We start from the raw sequence: 19428 nt of genomic DNA on the forward strand, positions 1-19428 counted from the left end.
GATGGTGTCAAATGCCTTACTGAAATCAAGGAACGTGGCATCAACCTGAGCGCTGTTGTCCACTGTGCTGTGGATCTCGTAGAGGAACAAAGCGAGCTGAGTTTTGCAGGATCTCTGTTTGCAGAATTCATGTTTACTTTTATAGAGAAGATGTTCAGTATCCAAAAATGCCATAATTCTTGAGCGTGAAACATGTTCCATAATTCTACAACAGATTGATGTCAACGATATAGGTCTGTTATTGTGTGGATCTGTCTTATGACATTTCTTAAAAACGGGAATGACCTGTGCTTTTTTCCATTCATTAGATACCTTTCGTTGCTCAAATGATCTACGATAAATTACTGCTAGAAGGGGAACAAGTTCTTTTGCATAATCTTTACAGAATCTTATAGGTATTTCATCTGGTCCTCTAGCCTTTCCACTAGTAAGCGATTGTAGCTGCTTTTCAATTCTGCGATTGGTTATCTCAGTATCTGCTATTTCGATGTTCGTACGACGATTGGAAGGAGGGACAGTGTTACGATCTTCCACGGTGAAACAACTTTGGAAGACCGAATTCAGTATGTTGGCCTTCTCTCTCTTGTGTGGTCACTGAGAGAATGAATAGATGATTTTGACCCACTTACTGATTTTACATATGTGGTTGTCTATAGGCTTTTAATTTGCAAGGGTAGTAATTGTAACTAAATTCAGTTTATTAATAATACGTATATCAATTGAACTTTTAAATATATTTAATTTTATAATTGTGTAACACTTCGAGAAATAGAAAAAAGAAATAAACCATTGTGAATATAATTCGGGCCACAAAATTGTGAGTCTGTTGTCTTAAATGCTTAGTTGCCACACCATTATGAGATATGCTGCTCAAATATCCCTTGTGCTATATATGTAGATCCTTAGAGAGCTTTTTACCTGTTCCTGTGGATCACTCAAGTGTACATTCTACGAACTTGAAAGGGTAATCTACCCGCTTCTAGTCACATAGCTTGAGCCAGGTCAGTGAGTCTCATCCCATTTCCTCCTTTTTTTAGCTTTAGATCCAGAAAAAAACCTATCTGTCTCCTTAAATCTCACTTTCTCCTCCAAAGATCTACTGCAAAAGTGCCTCTATAGTAGATAACCTACAGAAAACACTTTCATACTAAAAGGTGGTGGCATTTCTCACTTTTGCTGTATTAATTTTGTTTGTTCATGAATAGTTTCAGCCTTCTAGCCCACTGTCAAGTGATTTTTGTGATTCTGCAATAGAAAACTATGCTTTACATATTAAAATTTCAGCATTTTTAAATATGTTTTTTTCTATTTGCTCTTGTCCACAAATGTTGTCTTGTTGGTTTGACAGCTTGATATTTCTATGCTTTCACAATGTGTTACATGGAATTTCAAAGAGAAATACCACTCTTGTGCTGTGAGCAACTTAGTAGTCGTAGGACTGGAAGGGACGACACCATATCAGAGCATGCCCAGTGGAAAACAGACAGCTGGATTCCTTCTCTGAGTTCATCGTAGTGTGGCTCATGATCATTTCAGCACTTGACCATAGCATACTGGTTTCTAGTCATATTGGAGAGAGCACTACAAAACATGTTTTTGTCCATTTTATTTGCATACCAGCATGTATTTGAGGAGAAATGGCATACCTTTAGTGTGATTCGTGGCTTGCCCTCGAAGAGAAATGGTGTAATTTTAGTTTGATTTGTGGCTTAATTTGAAGAGAAATGGGATAATTTTAGAGTGTTATTTACAGTGTGCTGTAGCATGTTAGCTGCTGCTATACCATTGGAGTGGGGAGAGAACTCCCATATAAGACTGATGTGCCACAGCACTTGAAAATTTGTTCATGAAGATTCTGTCATTTTATTATAGTACCAATGCAATCACTTCAAACTTTAATGAGAAATTATGAACACACTAGTTTGCAAATAATCATATTGTGAAACTTCAGTTTCTCCCACATATAAAATATTCAAATAACTTTTGTGAATACAGGTGGGTGAAGTCTTTGACGATCGCTGATATTTTTACAGGTGTACACCCCGCCATTTTTAAGGCACAAATGCAGTGAGAGAGTGTTATGCAAGAAAATTTAAATCTTCGATAAGCAGGACACATGCAGAAAGACAACATAGGCACCATTAAAAGGGTCGCCACACAACTTTAGATGACAAATGTTGAAAATCATTGATAGTGAATTTTAATTGTAACAGGTGATAAAGTAGCATTAATTCTGTCCCTCTGTTGTTTGATTGGAGGGCGGAGGGGGGGGGGGGGGGGAGAATTCGACCAGGATTCAAGCAAAAGTCTGCATAAACTGGTGTCACAACAGCTGGAAGTACATGCCGGATTGTCCGTCTTGTTATATTACTTAGGATGGCTGGTGCCAAGGCAATATTCTGCAATAGCAGATTTGCTTCATTGTTGTAAGCGTGTGTGATGCTTAGGCTCACCAGCAGTCCTCCACAGTCCTGATGGTCTAACCAGTGTATGATATGTTACAACTTCAAGGGATTCAGTAGACACCTGCCGTATTCAAACCAACATCACCCTTTACAGACCCTAAAGGGGACCCTTATCTTAGATAGTGTTTGAAAAATACACTTCACATCAATTTTCTACGAATACAACCACTCCTGTTGGAAATGAAACGTACGTGAGGCTGTGGCCTCATTATTTTTTTCATCACTCACTCGATTTGTGTTTGGTCCACAGCACAACATTCAGCTGATCTGTGGCTTTCACTGTAACCTTTCAGGTGAAAGGTGATTTCGAAGTGGGCCAACTCAGCTGAGAAACTTTCAGGGTCTGAGATGGCATGGGCCCTGTGTTTTAAGGTATGAAGTACACCTCCATGCTGAGCCAACTGCTGACAATTATCAGCCTAAACGTCCAAATCAGTGAGAGTTGCTTCCTGTAAACAGCACGTCCCAATGTACCATCAACCTTTTCATCAAGGAGTGGAAGGTAGCCATCCTTTTCCACTTCCATCAAGGAAGTGAATATTTAGGTGGACTGAATTAAGATGTTCTCAAAAGTTGTTTAAATTCTCACTTCCGTGAGCCCAAACAACAAAAGTATCATCTACATAGCTAAAAAAGCAACAGGTTTCAAAGCCACTGACTCCAAGGCACGTTCCTCGAAATCTCACATAAACAGCTCAGTAATAATAGGTGACGAAGGGCTCTCCATCACAACTCCATCTGTCTGTTTATAGAACAGGTCATTGGATAAAAAGAAAAGGAAGTCAACATATGTTGAACTAAGTTAGTTAATTCAACACTGAACCTAACCTCACTTAATGAATGAGAGAGAGGAATGTGAGTGGGGAGACTCCATCGAAACTCACTGAAATATCAGACTCTTTCAAACACAGTCCCTCTAATTGACATAAGAAAGCCGCTGCATTCTTAATGTGATATACACACTGGCCTACAAGTGTGTTCAACAGAATAGCAATGCGTTTTGCTACACATTATTTTGGAGCACCAACTGCGGGGGATAATCTCTTTCAACATGGAATGTTTATTCAGGATGTTATTAGTCTTCCTCTCAGCCCTTTGTTGGATCCGCTCTGAGTTTACAATATGCTGGATTGGATAGTAAACACTGCATCTTTTGTATGTAATCCTGCTTCATTCGGGAGGACGACGGTTCAATCCCGTCTCCAACCATCCTGATTTAGGTTTTCCGTGATTTCCCTAAATCGTTTCAGGCAAATGCCGGGATGGTTCCTTTGAAAGGGCACGGCCGATTTCCTTCCCAATCCTTCCCTAACCCGAGCTTGCGCTCCGTCTCCAATGACCTCGTTGTCGACGGGACGTTAAACACTAACTACCTACCTACCTAATCCTGCTTGTCCTACACAAATGTAGCATAGCCCTTGTCCTTGAATAAACTAACAATATCAGGATACATGTGGAGTGAATACAAAGCAGCCCTCTCTGCTGCTGTAATCTCTTGGGCAAACGTGCCCAAGTCAGCACATGACATGCTTCTCTCTGAAAGCTTTCTCCATGAGGTTGATTACGGAACATCAAGATTATTCATAGCGCCCTGCAGCCTGTATTACACACACACACACACGCACACACACACACACACACACACACACACACACACACACACACACACACACCACCACCACATATATGCACACATAAGTACACCATACGATTCCACACAGGATGTTAAACGTATATTTGGCATTTAACCATGAGGAAACACACTGACAAAAAATCGCTGAAGTGCTCATTCATGTAGTAGAAGATATTTATGTATCCCTCCCTTCTCACCCTATCCATAGGTGGAGTAGGGATGTCTTACTTCCACACTTTTTGTCTTCAAATAATATCATGTTTATATCAGAGCTTGTTGAAATAGTTTCAGCAGAATAATCTGGATAAATTTAAATCTCTCCCCAATCTTCTTTCCTCCTGCTACACCCCTTTCCCTCTTCCAACCGCTTCCTCACACACAATCCCTCTTCCACCTGGGTCCTCACACCCAGTACATCTTCCACCTGCCTCCTCACACCCAGTACATCTTCCACCTGCCTCCTCACACCCAGTGCATTCTCTAACTGCCTCCTCACAATGTCCCCCCTTCCACCTACCTCCTCACAACCTGTCCCTCTTCCACCTGCCTCTCCAAATCCCTTCCACTTCCATCTGTCTCCTCTCACCATGTTTCTTTTCCAATCATCTGCATCTTCCATCTGCATATACACTTCCCACACCCGTCCCCTCTATTTGTCCGTCTCCTTCTCATCCATCTGTCTGTCCATCTCCTCTTGCCCCCTCTCTCTGCGTACCTCTCAAAATATTGGCAGTTGTTGAAGACATCACAATATTAATGTGCTAATAGTAAACTGCAGGAGCGTCTACAGAAAGGTCCCAGAACTGCTCTCATTAATAAATGGTCACAACGCCCATATAGTACTAGGGACAGAAAGTTGGCTGAAACCAGATGTAAATAGTAATGAAATCCTAAACTCAGATTGGAATGTATACCGCAGAGACAGGCTGTACAGTGAAGGGGGAGGCGTGTTTATAGCGATAAGAAGTGCAATAGTATCGAAGGAAATTGACGGAGATCCGAAATGTGAAATGATTTGGGTGAAGGTCACGGTTAAAACAGGCTCAGACATGGTAATTGGATGTCTCTATAGGCCCCCTGGCTCAGCAGCTGTTGTGGCTGAGCACCTGAAGGATAATTTGGAAAATATTTCGAGTAGATTTCCCCACCATGTTATAGTTCTTGGTGGAGATTTTAATTTGCCGGATATAGACTGGGAGACTCAGACGTTCATAACGGGTGGCAGGGACAAAGAATCCAGTGAAATTTTTTTAAGTGCTTTATCTGAAAACTACCTTGAGCAGTTAAACAGTTCTGGTGACAAACAGACCCGAACTATTTGAAAAAGTTAACGCAGAACAGGGAATCAGCGATCATAAAGCGGTTACGGCATCGATGATTTCAGCCGTAAATAGGAATATTAAAAAGGGTAGGAAGATTTTTCTGTTTAGAAAAAGTGACAAAAAGCAGATTTCAGAGTACCTGTTGGCTCAACACAAAAGTTTTGTCTCAAGTACAGATAGTGTTGAGGATCAGTGGACAAACTTCAAAACCGTCGTACATAATGTGTTAGATGAGTATGTGCCAAGCAAGATCGTAAGAGATGGAAAAGAGCCACCGTGGTACAACAACCGAGTTAGAAAACTGCTGCGGAAGCAAAGGGAACTTCACAGCAAACATAAACATAGCCAAAGCCTTGCAGACAAACAAAAATTACGCGAAGCGAAATGTAGTGTGAGGAGGGCTATGCGAGAGGCGTTCAATGAATTCGAAAGTAAAGTTCTATGTACTGACTTGGCAGAAAATCCTAAGAAATTTTGGTCTTATGTCAAAGCGGTAGGTGGATCAAAACAAAATGTCCAGACACTCTGTGACCAAAATGGTACTGAAACAGAGGATGACAGACTAAAGGCCGAAATACTAAATGTCTTTTTCCAAAGTTGTTTCACAGAGGAAGATTGCACTGTAGTTCCTTCTCTAGATTGTCGTATGGATGACAAAATGGTAGATATCGAAATAGACGACAGAGGGATAGAGAAACAATTAAAATCGCTCAAAAGAGGAAAGGCCTCTGGACCTGATGGGATACCAGTTCAATTTTACACAGAGTACACGAAGGAACTTGCCCCCCTTCTTGCAGTGGTGTACCGTAGGTCTCTAGAAGAGCGTAGCGTTCCAAAGGATTGGAAAAGGGCACAGGTCATCCCTGTTTTCAAGAAGGGACGTCGAGCAGATGTATATCTCTAGCTATATCTCTAACGTCGATAGTTGTAGAATTTTGGAACACGTATTGTGTTCGAGTATAATGACTTTTCTGGAGACTAGAAATCTACTCTGTAGGAATCAGCATGGGTTTCGAAAAAGATGGTCATGTGAAACCCAGCTCGCGCTATTCATCCACGAGACTCAGAGGGCCATAGATACGGGTTCACAGGTAGATGCCGTGTTTCTTGACTTCCGCAAGGCGTTCGATGCAGTTCCCCACAGTCGTTTAATGAACAAAGTAAGAGCATATGGACTATCAGACCAATTGTGTGATTGGATTGAGGAGTTCCTAGATAACAGGACGCAGCATGTCATTCTCAATGGAGAGAAGTCTTCCGAAGTAAGAGTGATTTCAGGTGTGCCGCAGGGGAGTGTCATAGGACCGTTGCTATTCACAATATACATAAATGCCCTTGTGGATGACATCGGAAGTTCACTGAGGCTTTTTGCGGATGATGCTGTGGTGTATCGAGATGTTGTAACAATGGAAAATTGTACTGAAATGCAGGAGGATCTGCAGCGAATTGACGCATGGTGCAGGGAATGGCAATTGAATCTCAATGTAGACAAGTGTAATGTGCTGCGAATACACAGAAAGATAGATCCTTTATCATTTAGCTACAAAATAGCAGGTCAGCAACTGGAAGCAGTTAATACCATAAATTATCTAGGAGTACGCATTAGGAGTGATTTAAAATGGAATGATCATATAAAGTTGATCGTCGGTAAAGCAGATGCCAGACTGAGATTCATTGGAAGAATCCTAAGGAAATGCAATCCGAAAACAAAGGAAGTAGGTTACAGTACGCTTGTTCGCCCACTGCTTGAATATTGCTCAGCAGTGTGGGATCCGTACCAGATAGGGTTGATAGAAGATATAGAGAAGATCCAACGGAGAGCAGCGCGCTTCGTTACAGGATCATTTAGTAATCGCGAAAGCGTTACGGAGATGATAGATAAACTCCAGTGGAAGACTCTGCAGGAGAGACGCTCAGTAGCTCGGTACGGGCTTTTGTCAAAGTTTCGAGAACATACTTTCACCGAAGAGTCAAGCAGTATATTGCTCCCTCCTACGTATATCTCGCGAAGAGACCATGAGGATAAAATCAGAGAGATTAGAGCCCACACAGAGGCATACCGACAATCCTTCTTTCCACGAACAATACGAGAATGGAATAGAAGGGAGAACCGATAGAGGTACTCAAGTTACCCTCCGCCACACACCGTCAGGTGGCTTGTGGAGTATGGATGTAGATGTAGATGTAGTGCGCTCCCTTAAGCTTTTTGAACAACAATTGTTTGTTTTTTTTGTCAACGCAGAAACATACCGTTTTCTGTGCCTTCAGATTACAGTTTCAGATTTTATGAAAACATATTGGTTGTCAGTTAATGATACTGGAGCCAGTATATATGCTTTTCTAGTGAGATTTTAGTCAAATTCGGGTATCGCAAAGCAGTGCTTTTCAGTTACTTTCATTGAATAAATGAGTTATTTATTTCGGTTACTAAGGCTTGGTACTGCCTGATAGAACTAATGTTGAGTTTAGGAATATGCTGTAAAAGAGAATGCAGATGCAGAGGTTGGGTCAGTGCAAACTTTTCCAGGTTGATGTTACCTGTTTTACAACCTTAAGATTTTTGTTAGCATTATAAGTTTCACCACTGGATATTTTTTGGGACATACAGTATTTCAGTTTGCCCAGTTAAGGGGGAAAAACTGAACAAATGTACATCACCATTGCTATGCACTGAATTTGGGTGCTTGTTTTTCTTATTTTCATTAGGTGCCTTTATGCTGGTGCTGAATTTGCAGTTCCGACTGGTAAAATCAAGACTGCACTTCAAACTCTTCAGCCCGCGGCCACAGGTGTGGCGTGTGCAGTCGGCACTGCTTCTCCCTGTTGGCCTTAGCCTGGTGGTAGTGCCATTTCACATAGGAGATGAACGCCTCGCTGCCTTACTAGGCACTTCACGGCCTCTTCTTTCTGAAGCTGGATTGCGGCCAGCTATTGTGGCTGACTGGGGCACCACCAGTGATACTGGCTCCAGTGTGGGTTCAGCACAGAATATCTTCTCCACGGCACCGAATCACATACGTGAAAGGCTGGAAGGTGTTGCATCAGATGGCTGGCCACAGGCACTGTAAGTTGTACAGGATGCTGTGCATTTTTATGATAATATCTGAAATGATATACATAGTCAGTGATTATTTTTATTGTTTACTTATTGCCAGTTGTATTTGTGTGAAACATGGGAAGGAAATTAAGGTCTCCAATTAGAATAGCTAGCACCAGTGTACTCTACTGCAGAACTGTTTGTGATTCAAGAATAAAAGTCAAAATGTTTTCCCAATTACTTAATCTCCTAGAGTATACATTGTTGTGCACCTGTTGAGATTTTTCGCGAATAGTTTAATATATCATATGTCAGAATGATTATTTTCTGTGGCATAGAAATATATGATGTCGATCAAAAGGGGCAATGACGATAACTTGTTTAACGTAAGTAACAGAGCCATATTGAATATTCACAATGACCCACTTTTCAGCCTTTGAAATTTGGTGACTTTCAGCTTTTGTTACTTAAAACAGCTTTGTTCCTATATCATCTTTCAATACTTGCAAGAATGTTACTGCAAGCAGCTCACATAAATGAACCTATGTAAAATGATCCATTAGTTCATTTATATGCCCTTAAATGCTGGATTATGCTCCTGACACTGAGAAGTATAGTTTCATTAAAACAAACAAATCTGTCCATTTTCCTGATATAAGAGAAATCTTCTGTGGAGGCCTTAAATAGAATCGGAAAATCAGATCAGACAAAGATGACATTTTCATGTTTATGGTGAGGTCTCTCGGAGCATTGCATATAATGTTGTTTAATGAATTTCACTACTTCTATTTGCTACTTGTACAGCAGAATTGTGACATGTTGAGTGCATAGGTTTCATTGCAGTTTCTGTTTGGATGGTGATACAGTTTTCACATTGATGGAGATTATTTTAAACTATGACCTTGAAAAGGCTGTAAGAATTGGTGTTTGTAGTGCGAAAGGTTTGGGTGGCATTATATCACTGTCCTTGTATTGTACAATAGCATATGGAATTGTTAAGGAAGAAGTCTTTTGTGATCCTGAAGCAACATAAAATATGCTTGATTTTTTAAAGCATTAATCAAAAGTGTTGTAATATAATATTTGTATTTCATTGTGATATTTAATTGTGTAAATAAGTGTTTTAACATCATGATATTATTATTATTATTATTATTATTATTATTATTATTATTATTATTAGTAGTAGTAGTAGTAGTAGTATATTCCAAATAATGGAAGGAGTAAGAGTAACCATTTACTGTGTAGTAGAGGTCCCAACATGTTTAATTATAGTTGTGCCATTTACAAAGTTTGCACTAAGTGTTGGCAAAGTAACGTAGTATTAACTTCTATCTTTTGGCTACAGGCTATCTTTACAAAACAGCTTATCTGTGTTTCATTTCTACTATGTGCTGCATTGAATTCCCTGTTGAAGAAGAAAAATCTGCAGCTCAGATTCATCCCAGAGTTCAGTGTGGTTTTGGAGAAATGCTCTTGTGTGCCAGTAGGATTAGGAGTTGGGTGAAACATCTCAAAGACGGGAACAAAAGCATATTATATGAGACCTATAGCAGTCATCCTTGAACTGCCTTCACAGTAGACAACAGTAAAAGAGTTGATGAGTTCGTAACCTAATCAGTTACGTCACTGTGAGTGAGACTGCAATTTAAGAAAATTTGAAACTTTGGTTTATCAAGAAGTTTCTACCAGGTGAATCCTACTTCTACTGACTGAAGACTGAAAATCTCGGATACAAACCTTCACCCAATGTGTTCTGAGGAGATTTTGAAATGTAGGAGATGATTTTGGATGAATATTGAGACAGGTGATGAAAACTGATTCCATTGTTCTGAACCTGAAACAAAGTGACAAAGTGCAGAATGGCACCATGAGGATTCACCATCAGCAAAGAGAGCAGGGACAGTGTGATATGCTGGGAAAGTTATGGGGAGGTCATCCTGGATGCAGAAGATTACATTCTGGCTGTTTGACTTAGACAAACCATAAATGCTGTCTTTACATCCAGACACATCTAAGTATTCCACAATGAAACCTTGGGAAGAAGATTGTCCAGCAGCACAATGTTTGGAAACACACTGCTTATGTCACTGTGGAGAAAAATAGGAATTCGAGCATTTGTCTTCTCCACCCTGCAGCCATAGCATGGCAGTCTCCAACTACCATCTTTTTGGTTTTGTGAAAGAACACCAGCATATCCAGTGCCGTGAGACACTGGAGGTCTCCAAGAAAGCTGTGCATGACTATCTTTGATTAGCCAGAAATGACTTCTATTGCAAAGGAATTTACAGACTTGGAGAAGAATGGGAAAAATGTATGCAGTGAAATGGAGATAGTATTGAAAATTGAATGAAAACTTTATAGTTTAGAGTGGTATACATTAGTTGTCTAAAAAATAAAAAGTAATATTCATAACAGTGGGCTGCTTTTGACTTTCAGTAAAATCAATGTATAAGGTATTATTGGGATGATGATATTATTGTTACAGTCTGTCATTTGCAGAAGCTTTTTTGTGCCTGTTATGAATGGAAAGTGGCCATTTTTTAAATTATCAAAAAGCTCATTGTTTGTAATTAAAAAGAAACAAAAAAAACTATGCAGTACAAAATGTTACTATGTTTTCCGTCTGAAGAAACTCAGTTAACAGAGAAATATATGTAATGGAAAAACAAATGTGGAAGGGAGTAACTGCATAGATATTTAGGTACTAGTCACTACTCATCAGCCATGGGAAAAAAGGAAAAGGCTGCAGAGAAGCTGCAGTAATTCTAAAGAGCTGAGGATGACAGTAATGAAGATACCTCATAAACGTTGTAAGTCCAAATGGAACATGATTAAATACAGAATACCCACTGAGGATGGTACAACTGTGTTCAAAGATGTTTGAGGAAAAAAGAGAAATTTTTTTTCTTCCAGTGATTGTTATATGCGCTGTTCCACTGTCACGTGTATGTTGTTATCATATTCTACTGGGAATCAGAAATTTTGAGATCACTGTCTTATTGCAGTTGTTCAGCTTCTAAGGCATATGTCAGACGTCAATTGCAGGAAGTCATTACTGCTGATGCTGACAGATTTCACATAATCTCATTACCGAGTGAAGTGTGCAATGTTTGCATTCAGGATGAATAGGATTCCAGTCACTGTTGACCACTCAGGTTTAGGTTTTCTGTGTTTTTCCTAAATCACTTAAACTGAATACAGGGATGGTTCCGTTGGAGAGGTCATGGATGAATTCCTGTTCCAATATATGCAGCCTGAGGCTGTGCTCCATTCCAAATGACCTAGTCATCAGTTGAGTACTAAACCCTCATCTTATCTAATCTACAGTTCTTTTTGGCAGTCCTTGTTAAAGTTAAATGATTCTATTCACTGAGACTTGGAAGATAGCATGCTTAAGGCTCTGAACTCGTATTTGCAGGAAACAGTATTCAAATTCCTGTCCAGCTACACTGCTGTAGTTTTTCGGAGTATTGCTAAACCACTTCATGTAAAGTCTAGGATGGTTCCTTACAAAGGACTATTACCAATTGTACGGCACATATTTGTCTGCCTCAGGATATGCCCATACCTGATGGTCTGTATGTGAATATTATGTCAAACTGTAACCGTGTATTGATACAGGCCACCTGTGGTACCTTTACATTTTACATTGTTGCTCTTAATATATGGGCAGTGCTGACAAGGGAAACTCCCCATCGCACCTCCATCAGGTTTAGTGGTGCAATAGCCCATTGGATAGCCTGTCAAAAATGGAACACAGATCGAGCATGAAATAGGAAGAAGGTGTACTGGACTGTGAGAAAAGAAGCAAAGTAGAAACAGTAAATGATCCAAGCTTAAGATGTACAACATCGATCAAAGTCCAAGAACCATAGTGTTGTGGTTGTGTGGTCATGTTGTTCGACTGCAAAGTGGGAGATCTATGCTCAGATCTTCCTGATGCACCTTTGTTTTCACAAAATTATGAGCTTTTTGTCGGTCATTACTGTTTCTCTTCTCCTTCTGTAGTCTTGGTAATTGTCGTACTACGCATTGGTTATAGAATATAGTCATGTCATAAGAATGTACTACTGTTGCAAGGAAATGTGATGAAAAGTGAGAGCAGATGAGATGCTGCATAGACCTCTCACAGAAATAAAAACAACAAATATATGGATGTGAATTATGTTACAAAGGAATTCAAGAGCCAAAACTTTCAAAATAGAACGTAGGAGTCGTAACTTGCGGTACTTGTGCAGAACAAATAGGAGCTACATACGTCTGGAGGCCCCTTCCTTGCACATCGCTGTTGCAAATGGATGTTACACCACGATGCAGACACAAATTTGAATACAGTAAACAGACACATCACTGAGTAGATGGACAGTTCACGATTTTGAGAAGAAGAAGAAGAAGAAGAAGAAGAAGAAAATGGGGCACAAGTGAGATTTGAACACGGGTCTCCCGCCTTGCAGTCCAACAGCCCGACCACAGAACCATGACGCCATGGCTATTCGAATTCACTAGATGTCGCACATCTTCGGCTTGGACTGTTCAGTGTTTCAATTTTGCTTCCTTTTCCACAGTTAAGTACACCTTCTTCCTGTTTTCATGCTTGATCTGTGCTCAGTTTTTGACAGGCCATCCACTGGGCCATCTTAAGACTAAATCTGATGGGGTTGCAATGGGAAGTTTCCCTTGTAAGTATTACTGCACAAGTCAGAGATCTCCCGTTGTACATCACACGGCTGTCCAGCTGCGAGGACACCTATGTAATATACTACCTACAATGCTGCACATCTGCTTCTTCATGTGCAACAACAAATGCTGGTCACACAACAGCAGTTATCATTGATATTACTTCACAAACATGCAGTGTTGTGAAGTACAAGTGTTTCCATTATTTTGAAACAATCTCTTCATTAGTGGGTAATAGATTAAAAGCTAATAGTTGTACTATTTTACAGTAAAGCCTGTGCTGTTATGATTTATTTCTGATTTTTAATGTCTGGAGTGCTGTTGGTTTCATACTACTGCATGATATGAGAAGTTAAAGAGAATGTTCTGCTCATTGTCATTACACTGGACAACAGAGTTGTTTAAGCATAATGTTTGATTTTGTTTCCAGAATATTTTGTGAAATTCTGCCTAATCTGATACAGAAGAAAGATGTTAAAAGCCTAGAATGGTGCTTAAGACACCTCACAGACTTACCAGAAGATGGCCTTGTGCAAGTATTATCGTTCTGCCTGTCAGCAAATGATACAGTTTTCGATTCTGGTGTGCCAGCTGTTGATGGGGACACGTCATTTTTAATGAATGGTAAAGTTCACAGTTATGCATTCATTTAGTATAATTTTGTGTTGTCACAATTAAATTGGAAGATGAATTAATATTTCATAGTGATTAAGTACTTGTCTAAGTGTGATCCTGTTGAGATGAAATGCACATTGATTGTTAGAGCAGCAATTTTCTAATCTTTACTGGAGAAAATGCTCAGATGCTCCAATCCACAGGTAGCTAAATCCAGATAGTGTACACCATTGACTAATTAATTAATCCATTAACAGTCTGCATTGTCAAGCCCTGACAGTAAAGTATGTTATAAATGCAAAAGACTGCCGTTGTAATCCAGTTTTGAGCCATGAAACTAATCCCTAGATCTTTATAATAGAACTGTATTTACAGGTTGGAGGACACCCATTTGCAATCTAAGATGGCAGTGCATATTCACATATTTTGCTATAGGAAATGCATAACATATTAAAACCAATTAGCTGACTTACCAACTCCTGCATGTGACATGACAAAAATTCCTGTACTATCGTATCAAATATTTTACATATCACAGTCGTGATATATTTTTATTTTTCAGTTGTTGCCATCTCTTATTGACTTCTCTCTTGTCCTCTTCTGTTGCTTGTCTTTCTTCACCTGATCACTTGTGTTACTTCTTTTTACTTATTCCATCAGTATTATCATTTCACACAACAGTTTTCCTCTTCTGTTGAATGAAGGCACCTCCAGTTCCAATGACTTGTATTTTGTCTACCGATTTACACATAGTAATAATAATTTTTTTTATAATTGTGAAGACTTCCATGGTCAGAATCAGTTGACATAAAAGTTTTCTGGGTATGTTACCTTATTACACTTTAAAAATGTATTACTGGTGAAACAAACATTTTGGCCATGGTTACAGTGCCCTCCTTCTTGGTGTATTTTTGTGTCCAGAGTAACTTATATTTTGCCGTGTCTGCTCACTGAGGATGAGGATGACATTGGGCCATAATTTTTAAAAAACATTGATGTAAGCAATCTCTTGTGATGGAAGGAGAGAGAAACGTATTGTAATAGGTTACTATGATGGCATGAGTACCCACCAGGTTAGCCGAGAGCGCTAATGCGCTGCTTCCTGGACTCGGGTAGGCGCACCAGTCCCGTATCGAATCCGTCCAGCAGCTTAACGACGGAGGCCGGTGTGCCAGCCAGCCTGGATGTGGTTTTTAGGCAGTTTTCCACATCCCATAGGTGAATACTGGGCTGGTCCCCATGTCCCGCCTCAGTTACCCAGCTCACAGACATCTGAACACTTTCGCACTATTCCATGGATTACACTAGACACAGACAGTTGGGGTGCACTAATTCCGTCCCGGGGGTATGGGGTGGCGGCAGGAAGGGCATCTGGCCACCCCTTAAATTAACCTTGTGATGGAATGAGTAAGAATCTGCTGTTGTCTGTTACTTCTTACAGTGTGTCCTATATTGGTAGTCCTCAACGAATGAGGTTTGAAGCCATGTTTTCCTCCTGTTGGGTGTAGGGTGTGCAGCAGCAGTTACTTGATAGTAACACTCACATTTCGTTTTGTTTTTGTGGCCTATTGGGCTCTAATGGCTGGCAACCAGGATGGGGCAAGCCTGACTCTGTCCTCTCTATTGGTGTTTTAAGGATGTTTCAATTTTTCAGTGGTGTCTCAGATGTTGCATTGCACCATCCCTGGGTGCTTGGCAAGTACACAGGTTTCATTAAATTTTATTTCCCTGCCACAATTTGCTGGCATTGAGCCTCTATAGATTCGTTGTGCTGCCCAAGTCACATATAGTGCTTGTGCTCCCGTATGCATGTTGCTGCTGGCCTGCTGGTTTCACCAGTGTATACTTCTCCACACTCCTATTCCACCTTGTACACATCTGCAGTGTGCAGAACATCTACCTTGTCCTTGGTGGAGCTTAACACATCCTGGATCTTGTGGCTGCTGATTAGACACCAACACAACAGAGGTATTTACCAGTCTGGTTAGAGACATTCTTCACATAGGGTAAGCACAATGCTGGCTGCAGTTTGATGATTCCCTGCCCATCTTGCATTCATTTGTTTATTTCCTTGGCTGTGTGAATTGATTTAGAGTTGTAGCCATTTACTAAGAATAGGATATTATAGTGTCAGTGTTATTCCAAATTATGATGCAGTGTTACTGGAACAGGCACTGCAGCGACCACAGCTGCTTTGAAATATATGAAATTAATTCACAGTTGCAAATATGGACAACCATCAGCTGTATAATTGAACAAAGACAATAAAAATCCATGCCGGACTGGGACTCGAACCCGGATTTCCTGCTTATCAAGAGCGGTCACGTTACCCTTAGACTATCCAAGCACAACTCATGGCCAGACCCCAAATTCCATATGTTGTCAGCCATGTAATTTGGCGTGAGTCGTGCTCAGATAGCTTAATGGTAAGCCAGCTATTTGCAATAAGTGGGAAATCCATGTTTGTTTTCCAGTCCGAACTGGATTTCCATTGTCATTGTTCCACTATACAGTTGATGGTTGTCCATATTCGCAACTGTGAATTAATTTCATGTATTTACCTAGAAGGTAGATACATGTTCACAGCCTTTTGAGCTCAGGTGTTAACATTGTGTGGATCACATAGGTGCTGCATGCAGGTAGTCAGGGAATGGATGACAGTTCTTTTGTGCTTGGTGTGATTGGATTGGTCGTGTAAGTACTTGTTCGTATATGTTGGCTTCTGGTATACTCTGTGCCACATGTGACATCCATTGTCTTGTATACTTCCATGTCTAGGAATGGAATTCCACCATTATCCTCTACTTCAAGCATGAACTGGATTTTCTGGTGCCTTTTCGAATGGATGGGACATTAGGGCACAGGGTGTATATATATCTGTGGAAGCTGCCCGGACCTGACCACTGGACTGGAGTATGTACAGTGCTAACAGTTCATACACTGCCTCTAACTCCCTCCTAGCAACTTCCACCAATAACCTGTACCACAACAAAACAAAGAGTTTAGTTAAAAATCAGCAGAAAAGATCACAGAAATACCAAGCTGAAATTTCCAAGCAAACACATGTAATTCAGTTAAACCTAGCCAAATCTCTTCCTTTTATCCAAAAGTGTCTCCAACTAGCTAATGGCTCCCCACCGTGCTATGATGCTTCTTTCTACTGAACATGTACACACTCACTTAACCCCAACATTTGCTACAAAAATCATAAAGTGCTTCAGCAGAATTTCATGCTTTTTGCGTGAGTACACATTTTCAAACACATTGTAGACTTTCCATACAGGAAAAGCACCTAGCTGACTATGGAGGATCACCAACTCCTGACCTGCAAAATGTTAACCACTTTAAAACACACAAGCTACATCACAGAGGGCTAGCTCAACACCCCCCCCCCCTCCCCCCAAAGGACTGACACATGCCTGCATGAGTTCCAAAGTGCACCACTGAATTCTTTAATATGTAACCCTTTCGGCATGTCAGAGTCAGGAGCAGAATGCTGGCCTCTTCATTGGCCATGCTCTGCTCCCACTAGTAGTGCTCCTGCAAGGTGCCCCTTGCTGTAAGAAGTTCCAGAAGTTCCTTACCAACAGATGTTGTAAAACATCAGCTGTCAGGAGAAAATCACTCACCCTAGAACAGTTATGGCACTGGAGATACAGAGGAATTTTCTGACTGCATGCAAAAGTATTTGTATGGAGTGTGCCCATGTATGGAAGTGAAACATGGGCGATAAATAGTTTAGACAAGAAGAGAATAGAAGCTTTTGAAATGTGATGCTACAGAAGAATGCTGAAGATTAGATGGGTGGATCACATAACTAATGAAGAGGTATTGAATAGAATTGGAGAGAAGAGGAGTTTGTGGCACAACCTGATTAGAAGAAGGGATCGGTTGGTAGGGCATATTCTGAGGCATCAAGGGATTACCAATTTAGTAATGGAGGGCAGCGTGGAGGGTAAAAATTGTAGAGGGAGACCAAGAGATGAATACACTAAGCAGATTCAGAAGGATGTAGGCTGCAGTAGGTACTGGGAGATGAAGAAGCTTGCACAGGATAGAGTAGCATGGAGAACTGCATCAAACCAGTCTCAGGGCTGAAGACCACAACAACAGCATGCGTTATGGAATTCAAAGCAAGTACTGGCTGATCAATGAGGATGGTGAAGAGAGTGGAGCTTATGTTACAATGCAGAACAGCTCTAGCTCAGTGATTTCCCGTAGAGTTTGATGAAAAACATATTGCATATCAGCCTCATACCAGTAACCCCCCCCCCCCCCCCCCAGTCCGCCACATCTGCTTATTTGAAGAATTGTGAGCTCACGTTTATGATGTCATATTTCCTTAACTTTGTACCATTTGGTGTGATAATTTTGCAGGTACATTCAGTGGAATATGTATATCATTTGCAAATCATGTTGTGAATAGAGCTGGTAGTGAGGAAGTAGAAATTAGAATGTCATAACTGGTGCTGAAGGTTTACTGCATGAACAGCAAAAATGTATTCTGTGGATGGTGTAAGAGGAAAAGTTTTGAAAAGGTGTGATATTATGTGTAATGGTTGTTGGAAGTAACTAAGTGGTCTCATTGTCAAATACTGGATGAATGTACAAAGTTCCAAGTTTAATATTTGATTTTATGAATTAATATTTGACTTATCATGCTAAACCATTAATGTAAGATTAATTCCCTTAAGAAGTAGATCATGACAGTACTTTAAATTTTTAACTTCAGCCCATACATCTAAAAACATGGCATGACTGTTAGCTAGGCCACGTGGGCCAGTCTGACACCAGTTTATTTTGATATGCTTCAAATATTGCTGTCAACATGAAGGAAATTAAGTATTCCTATAAGAAGTTCTCACAGTGAGAAGGCTGAGGGCACTAGCAGTTGGGAGGAAGCTTGCCATATATGATTCTTCGCAGGGAAACAATGTAGAAAGAAAGAAAAAAAATGCCAGCAGGACTTATATTTAGATGCCAAGGAAAGAAGGGATGCATGACAAGACTTGATGTTAAATTGTTTGAAGATTGTATGGAAGAGAAAACCAGGCCCTTTGCTTAATAGAAGGAAAATTTTGATGTTAGATTTGTTGATGGGACATCTCACCCAGCAAGTTAAAGATCTTTTAGCAAAGAACAACACAGACCAGGTAATAATTTCTGTCGGCATTACCTCACAACTTCAAGTAATGGATGTTGTTTTGAATAGACCTTTTAAGGCTCACCTATGACAGACAACTTTACAATGAGTTGCTTCACCAAGGAGACGATGCCTTCACTCCAAATGAAAGGATGTAGAAAGTGCTGCATAGCCAATGTTGTGGATGCCTCAGAAAATGGCATACTGTGGGATGAGTAGGAATTCCAGTATGCTTACAAATGAAGATGATGATGGTGATTAAAAATAGGGATGCCACAGAGTACTGAATTAGATAGTAAGTGCTGTGGCTGTTGCCTCTACCATGGTCTACGTGTTGAGATGGCTTCACCATCTCCCTCCAAAAGCAAGAGGAATGCGTTGTATAGCTGGTGCCTGACGGCACTGCACACATGCCACATAGCATCACTCTGTGGGCAGCCACCCTGCCAGATGCCTGCAGCTGACGCAGTTCCACTGTGCTGTAACAACTGCTGTGGTAATGAGGGCACTATGATCACCAAACACAGCTGGCA

At 40.5% G+C, this 19428-nt stretch overlaps 1 protein-coding gene across 1 annotated transcript in view; it reads left to right on the forward strand.

The window, feature by feature from the left end:
• The window catches only part of LOC126474113 (nucleolar protein 11), a 78125-nt gene that overhangs the window by 43054 nt on the left and 15643 nt on the right, over positions 1-19428 (forward strand). Inside the window, exons 6-7 of the mRNA XM_050101539.1 lie at positions 8127-8484; positions 13568-13761. Coding sequence (XP_049957496.1) covers positions 8127-8484; positions 13568-13761 — 552 coding nt within the window. The remainder of the gene's footprint in view (positions 1-8126; positions 8485-13567; positions 13762-19428) is intronic.

Source organism: Schistocerca serialis, chromosome 4 (assembly GCF_023864345.2).
Source record: "Schistocerca serialis cubense isolate TAMUIC-IGC-003099 chromosome 4, iqSchSeri2.2, whole genome shotgun sequence".
Lineage (NCBI taxonomy): Eukaryota > Metazoa > Arthropoda > Insecta > Orthoptera > Acrididae > Schistocerca > Schistocerca serialis.